This window comes from Nuphar pumila, chromosome 2 (genome assembly GCF_984573655.1).
Source record: "Nuphar pumila chromosome 2, dmNupPumi1.hap1.1, whole genome shotgun sequence".
In the NCBI taxonomy this organism is placed as follows: Eukaryota; Viridiplantae; Streptophyta; class Magnoliopsida; order Nymphaeales; family Nymphaeaceae; genus Nuphar; species Nuphar pumila.
In genome coordinates this window covers 104,752,019-104,760,574 of record NC_143250.1, presented here as the reverse complement: position 1 = coordinate 104,760,574, position 8,556 = coordinate 104,752,019, and the positions used below count along the sequence as shown (strand labels likewise).

Sequence of the window (8,556 nt, the reverse complement as noted above, 5' to 3'; positions counted from 1 at the left end):
ATCAGGTGTGTATTCCTCGTAAATCGGACGTGCCCAACACATTTATAGGGTCGATTTACGGGGGGGGGGGGGGGGGGGGGTTGCAGATATAACCTGCCCCTAAAGGAAAACCCCACTAACGTATGATATTGACACCTACCCCAGCTTGATTATCCATAAAAAGAAAAACTACTATATTGACAAAAGAAAACAGAAAGCCCATAATTATGATTCCTAATATCTTATTAATACATAACAATACCAGAAATTCCAAACATAACACAGAGCAATGCTAAGACTAGAAATTGGACCACATTAGGGTTGGTCTCTCTCTCTCTCTCTCTCTCTCTCTCTCTCTCTATATATATATATATATATATATATATACTCTACTGTGGGATCTTATTGAACTTCCTGTACTGGAATTCCTTGTAAGATTTGGGAGTGAAGAGTGGTGGGTTCTTGTCATCGATGAGTTGGGGGAGAGGGCCAATGATTGCTTCCAGAGGAGGTGCACAGAACACCGCCCATGACATTCTGACGTCTTCCTTGCTCACCAAACTCCTGTGCACAACGCTCTTGTACTTCCCGTTGCTGAGCACCTGTGTTTACAAAAACTATCAGAGAAAGAGAGAGTAGTTGCTGAAGATATATATATATATATATATATATATCTTCTGCTGTCTAATGTACCATACCATCTAGTTAGAAATAATTGGTGACTTTGTCTAGTTAATCTGACCCAGTAGATAGGCTCAACATGGTTAGTTTGTTGGGGATTACAAAGTTAGATTGTGTCAAAACAACATGAAAACGTGTCTTTCTGAGTGGTGAACTTTTAATGTGTTGTGAGCGGTTGGATTTGATTGATTAGCCTATAAAGATGTAATACTCACTAATCGACAATGGGACTGACCATGAGCTACCATTATGGGTTGGATGGATTAAGGTCTCCAACCCATCTGTTTTGATCCCATTTTGTGACATGTGACTCAACTTCATGAGCAAATTCTGAAGGACCCGCCATTTTGATGCCGTGTCCCTGCTGACACGACTGAATATGCTTAGGCACGAGCACACCGACATGGACACCTATAGAAATTACTTTAATATTTTTAAATGGTATGTTTAATCACTCTCATTAGTATTTCACTAGATGTAATGTATTAAAATATCAAAAATTATTTTTATGACTAAAAAAAATCCATGTTCTCGTGTCCGTTTTTTGAGAAATCCGACATCCAACCTGACTCTGAATCTGATTAGTCAGATCTGGTAGTCAAATTAGGCTCCAATTAATAATTGGATCTGAATCTAAATCCAACTAAGATCTGATCCGCATTAAGTGGAAATATCAGATGTTAAGCTAGTCAGATCTGGATTGGGTTTGGTCTGATCCCATCTGACTCTGGATCAGAATCCGATTATGTCAGACCCAATTAGGTCGAACTTGGTGATGGCTAAATCTGACCTGAATCCGACCCAATTGACATCCCTAGGGAGATACCAACCTCAATCTGATCACCAATGTGAATGACAACGGAGCCTGGCAGGTAGTCCACAGCCACCCAGTTGCCATCCTTCCACACTTGAAGGCCCCCCCTCCTGTCCGCAACAAGCAGGGTGATTGCACACATGTCAGTGTGTGCCTCCACACCAAGTGCCAACTCCGGCTGTGGGCATGTTGGGTACAGGTTGATCTTCATCTCCATCGCTAGCTCCTCGCCACCCATTCCCTCCTTCAGCGCTCCTTCCTCCAATCCGATCCCTTTCGAAAGAGCTGCCAGAATTACGTCCACCACCCTCTTCAGTTCCTTGCCATACTCCTCAGTCACCTCCCTGCACAATATACACCGCTATCACATGGACATGGGATACGGGACACGGGACACACTACTTTAGTTTGAGCTTCTCGTTAAAGATAGTATATAGAGGTGTCAATGCCAGACCCAAACCCTATAGGGTCAGGGTTTGGTGATAAATAAGAAGGCTCGATTAGAATCTGGGTCAAACTCGAAGGGTTCTATTAATATATGGAGCTGGGTATAGTTTGTAAAATTTCATAGCAGACTTGAGCCTGACCCGAGTTTCGTAATTTTTTTTATGTAGGAATGATAAAAAAATATTATTTTACTGGGTATGGTCTGGGTTTGTTTTATGTAAATCTTATAGTATCTGTGTATGGTGTCTCTTATGGTAGGTCAGATTAGACCTGGTCCGGACCTGATACCATCATCTCAAATCAAGTTTGGGTTTAGTTACACCTAAGCCTGAACCAACCCGACCTGTTGAGACGCCTAGTAGTATATAGAGGGCGATTATAATTGAGGCTTCCATGAGAAGCTCTGTTGTGGTTTACCAGCTGCACATTGAATTTCACTTCCAAAGAACCTATAGCTTGAATTTCATTCACCACTATCGTGACATGATGACACCCACTGCTTGCATAATGAAGGGTGACGGAAGTGACGGATGGTAGTGATTTCAAAACATAAAAAAATTGTGCTTTGCATTATGGATAAAACACACACACACATATATATATATATATATATATATATATATATATATATATATATATATATATAGAGAGAGAGAGAGAGAGAGAGAGAGAGAGAGAGAGAGAGCAGGCTCTGCCCATATTTGTCCTGCAGTAAGTCTATGTTTTGGAATCCTGGGCAGTCTTACTGGCCAAGGTTATATATATAAAGAGAGAGAGAGAGGCTCTGCCCATATTTGTCTTGCATTAAGGCTATGTTTTGGAATCCTGAGCAGTCTTACTGGCCAAGGCTAATTTTGGAACATGCATTTGCTTTTATTAAAGAGCTATAATTCCACTCATCTATAATTTTGTGTTGAAAGGAGAACATGACATGGATTTATTCGGTAAGCAATGTGGTTCGGGGAACATGACATATCATTTATTTGGCAACTATTGTGGTTCTAAGCTTTTTATGCTAAGAACACTCGCTTGGGTCACCTGGGGAGAAGCTGTGCTAACCCCTGCGTCCAAGGTTCAACTCTCACTGAGTGTGCAGGTGCCTTTAACTGGTGGGCTTTGTAAGGGCTTGGGTGTCAGTGATCCGACTCTGAGTTTAGCACGTAAGCAACCCAACCCTTATCATAAACACAAAAAAAGCTTTTATGCCAAGCAAGGGGAGCCAACAATCCCTTGCAACTCCTCATCAACCTTAAATTATAATGCATAAGCATCATGATCAAGCAATATTACAATTTCATTAGTTGGATGTTTAAAAACAAACCCAAGCTCATGGTAGGAGCAGACAGCTTAAGGCTTATGCCACATGGATATAAATTCAAACACGGATACGATACAGACATGAGACACGAATATGTGATTTTTATGAAAAGTAATACACCAATTTTGACAAAAGGGAAAAGTATAAATAAAAAATATCTGTCATAGTTTTAATAAATAAAATACATTTTAGAATTAAAAAGTAGCAAAAATAATACAAAGTATAACATGTCCCATAGAAACGGAAGCCAACTAACATTAGATATCTTCTTAATCAAAGGAAAATACCACGAAAAAAAATAACTTTTTTCTGTTGGAATCCCCACCTTCTCACTGACTATACATTGACAGGTCTCTAGATGGTAAAACCCTTGAGGTCCTTCTTGTGAGCATGATACAAGGCTCGCTTAAGTGCCTGCCTATGTAACACAAGCCAAACACATGAGGGGCATTCTGAATGGGGCCTGCATTCTGTTGTTGTAGGCCCCCACTAAGAATGCTGCCATGTGCTTGGCTTGTGTCGCATAGGCCGGCACTTAAGCAAGCCCTGGATCTGTTTCACCTTTCTGCTCACTGAATATTACACATAGCAAGAGTTTTTCATCTTTTGGATTTGTAACCAATTTCCTAGTACTAGCAATCTTAGATTTTTTAGTACTAGTAATCAGAGATTTTAATACTAACAGATTTGATTTTTCTTTCCTTATTTCTATTTCTATGGAAGAGATAGCTGCACGTAATGGCAGATCACGACCACGACCATATTATTAGAAGCATGCAGTAAGAATGGATTTCTATTTCTATGGAAGAGATAGCTGCACGTAATGGCAGATCACGACCACGACCATATTATTAGAAGCATGCAGTAATAATATTCCAAAGGTCACTCCTATCCAAGAAAGCGGAGAGGTATTACCTATACGAAGGAGGATCTCGAGGCCACTTGGTATGGTCAATTTTCGAAGGTGGAGACAGCATATGGAAGTAGTAGTCTATCCATTCCAGCTTCATGCTGTGGTTCTTCACCATCTTGGTGCCATACCCTTCCATCTTCCCACCAGCTGCATCATTGGCATACTTCTCCTTCTCCTCCGTAGAAAGGTCGAAGAATTGCTTCCCCACCTCTTGTAGGCGTCGAATCATCTCAAGGCAGATGTTATGGTCTACCAGCATGAAGATGCCCCACTCCTCACACGCCTTTTTTATCCCCTCCACCACCTCATGGAAGGGCCGGGTTAGAGAGATCACCGGAATCTCCTTCCCTTCGACGGCCTTGCTGTTTTCCGGCCGCTCGTGTGCCTCCCTCACGAACTGCTCCGGCAGCTTCTCTATTCCCATGGAGGCAATGCACTGCACTCTATCCCCACCCATTTCCCCTAGTTGCTCAATTTGGCCTGCATGACCAACATGGTTATGGTGCTTATATATATAGACGTGCAGACTGCAGTAGTAAGTGCAGGGTCACTCGTCTACCAGTCAATTGCTGAACCGAGAAACAGGGAGCGGGGAGAGCGGTTAGATCCAAACTAAACATTCAGCTCGTTTGATCCGTGCAGAGAAAAGTTTGTTCCGCACTTAATGACATTTAAGTCAATTAATGACATTTAAGTCAATTTGGTCATGTTTTCTAGAAAAGGCATTTTTATATTTGTATATTTTATTTATCAGTAAGTAAGTTTTATTTTATTTTTTATCATCTAGAAAAGGAATAATTAATGATCTTCTTAGCTACCTCCAACTAACACGCCCGTGTCACGAGGTTCGACCTACTGCGCTTTTTGAATCTCAACTGTCATTTAAGTCAATTTGGTCATGTTTTCTAGAAAAGGCATTTTTATATTTGTATATTTTATTTATCAGTAAGTAAGTTTTATTTTATTTTTTATCATCTAGAAAAGGAATAATTAATGATCTTCTCAGCTACCTCCAACTAACACGCCCGTGTCACGAGGTTCGACCTACTGCGCTTTTTGAATCTCAACTGTCATTTCCTTTCTCTTGGAAAGATACAAATTGGATGGTATAATTGGGTGAGCAGAAAGTGATTTTCTCTGTTGGCATTTACATGCAACAAATAGTGCATGTGTACTTTGTAAAGTACTCAGGCTAGCTAGATCACCTAACCACTAGATCACCTAACCACGCGTATGAGAAAAGAACTTCAAACATATTGGTACATTCTCTTTTTTACCTTCTCACACGTTGTGCCATGCTATAAAAAACTCTCTCTCTCAACACAACTACCTTTCTTTCACAAGGGTCATAACGTAAAATCTATTACTGAAAATGGAGATTTCAAGTCTAGAGGCACGTTCTTAAGATCGTTATCTTTAGAACTTCAATCACCCCACTCCGAAAATTTCGAAAATGCGAAAAGGGGTTTGTTAAGATTGAGTTCTCAGGATACAACTAGACTTGAACCTCAAAAGAGTCACTGCTTCGCAAGAACAGATGACCGCTCCCACACTTGAACTCTGCAAGCCAAACTGGGAAGAAAGAAAGAAGAAAACTGAAGAGTCAAAAATTTGGATGCTTCAAAAGATGAAAAACGAAGAGATTTATAGACTTTTAGAAAGGCCAGAACATTTTGCGATAAATGAGATTAATGGCCATAAATCTGACGACTTGAAATTAGGATGAAAAGGTCCTTGAACGATCACCCACCTTTGACTGTTGATTAAAGGCCTTCAAAACCGTCCAACAGCCACAATGCACCATAAACTCTAGATAAATGCAATTAAAAGCCTTTCAAACGGCCAAACAACTCAAAACTGAAAAGTCAAAATAGACATTTGCACCTCGCGCCGCTTCGAGTGTGCGAAGTGCGCCATCAAAATGCCATATTGCGCCTTAAGTGCCCTTGCACCCACACACACGCGTGCGTGTACGCGAATGGCACATCGGTTGCTGCACGACGTCTGCAAGCCACCTAAAGACTCAAGGATTATCAAAGTAAAGAATAGAGAACAAACCCTCTATTTAAACCACCAAAAAACTTCTCTCTTAGATATGAGACTAAACATTTTCAAAGCACTTTTGGTGGGAAACAATAAATCACCAAGATTTTATAGTTATATTTTAAAAAATTTCTAACAATCCCCCACTAGTTTTAAAATGCACTTGGCTTGCATAGAAACTTATGCATTAGTGAGAGTGTCTCAGTGAGAGTGTCTGCATGACTTGAACCCCCACTTATTGAAAGAAAACCTAAATTAACCAAAGTGTTAAGTAGACTTACCTTGAACTTAGCTCCTTATATTGTTAACGAGTTTTCAATCATATATAGGTTTCCAAAAGTTTAATTGTGTGGATTTCATGTTGGCACATTTTGAGCCTTGTGTTTTCCTGGATTCATGAGTACTCTAGAGAATTGTCAAATCTTATAAGAAGCGGCTCACACTTCTACACTCACATATGTGAGTTTGTCTATGTGTACTATGTGTACTGTAACGCACACCCTAGCCTTAAGGCCTACAAACTCATTAAGAGCTATTAGCTCAACCCTCACATTAGTTACAGCTCATGAGCAAACATCAGTAATGGGTTCACATAAATATGTTCAATATCTGTCATTCACCAATTCGTTTATCATTGAACCTAGGCATGTAGGATCTCCAACGCTCTAGATTGGGTATCCTTAGGTGATGATTTAATTGGCTTAATTCTCATTCCCCTCGATATTTTATTGATGATATTTCTCGAAAGACCTTTTGTAAATGGGTCTGCCAAATTTTAACATGACTTCACATATTTTAATGATATAATATTATCATCAATCATTTATCTTATAAAACTATGTCTTAGACTAATATGTCTAGACTTTCCAGTGTATTTCATATTATCTGCTTTATATATAGCTGATTGGCTATCACAAAACATTGAAATAACAGGTATAGGCATCTCACCTAGTGAAATATTCACTAGCATATTCTTAAGTCATTCAGCTTCTCTAAAAGCAGATGCTAAAGCAATAAACTCAGATTCCATTGTAGAATGAGTTATACAGGTCTGTTTCTTAGACCCCTATGAAACTGCTCCTCCACCAAAGGTTAAAACCCAACCACTCGTAGACTTGAAATATTCAAAACCAGTATTCCAACTTGCATCACTATACCCTTCTTTTTGTTTAAATAATTTTGCAACCAAATAAGCTTTAAATTTATCGATTGTACCATCAGCTTTTGATTTCTTTTTGAAAATTCATTTGCAGCCAATAGTTTTGCAACCAACAGGTAAATCGACCAATTTTCAAACATTATTAGACATAATTGATTCAATTTCATCATTTATAGCTTCTCTATAAAAGACAACATCTTGAGAAGACATCACATTTCGAAAAGACACATGATCATTTTCAATTAGAAAGGTATAATAGTCAGAACCAAAATTAGTTGGTTTTCTAATGCGTTTACTGTGCCTAACTTCAGTTTCTTGTTCAACAACACAATCATTAGAATATTCAATCATGTCATTAACAGGATGTTTATCTACTATAATATGATTGCCATCAAGAAGAGAATCAAATGCATTTTTATGTTCTATGAAAGATGCATCTCTAGATTCTACAATAACATCATCAACAATGTCCAGAAATCTATATCCTTTACTATGTTCAGTATATCCAACAAATGCATATTTAAATACTTTAGGTCCAACCAACTTTCTTTTATTTTCTAAAATTTTAACATATGCTAAACAACCCCAAATACAAAAATAACTAAGCTTAAGTTTCTTACCAACACACAATTCATAAGGTGATTTTTTAGATTTAGAATAAGGAACAAGGTTAAGAATATAACAAACAGAAAGTATAGTCTCCCTTCATAAATTGGAATGCAAACCTGTATTAAGAAGCATAGCATTCATCATTTCTACAAGTGTTTTGTTTTTCCTTTCTGCTACTCCATTTTGTTTAGGAGTTTTAGGAGTAGATGTTTGATGGATAATACCATTATCTTCACAAAATTTATCAAATTCTCCACCTAAGTATTCACCTCCTCTATCTGCTCTTAAATGTATAATCTTTGTTTTAAACTTATTTTGTACATCAGCAAAATAAAGGAGAAATTTTGAAAATACTTCAGATTTATGTTTCATCAAATAAACATAATAGAATTTTGAGTAGTCATCTATAAAGGTAATAAAGTACCTATTACCGCAACGACTCAAAACATTATCCATCGTACATATATCAGAATGCACTAATTCAAGCAATTTATAATTCTTTCTACACTAGAAAACGGGAGTCTAGTTAGCTTGGTTTGAATGCATGTCTCACACTTATGATTATGTTTTGTTCTAACATGACAAGGAAGAAG

At 38.3% G+C, this 8,556-nt stretch overlaps 1 protein-coding gene across 1 annotated transcript; it reads right to left on the bottom strand.

The window, feature by feature from the left end:
* Positions 1-368: 368 nt before the first annotated feature.
* Positions 369-4,609, bottom strand: LOC149846534 (flavonol synthase 1-like). Its single transcript, XM_089998054.1, has 3 exons — positions 4,155-4,609; positions 1,491-1,818; positions 369-581 (listed from the first exon to the last, which is right to left on the bottom strand). Exons 1-3 carry the CDS (start codon positions 4,607-4,609, stop codon positions 369-371), a joined length of 996 nt encoding a protein of 331 aa, XP_089854180.1.
* Between the last annotated feature and the right edge of the window lie 3,947 nt (positions 4,610-8,556).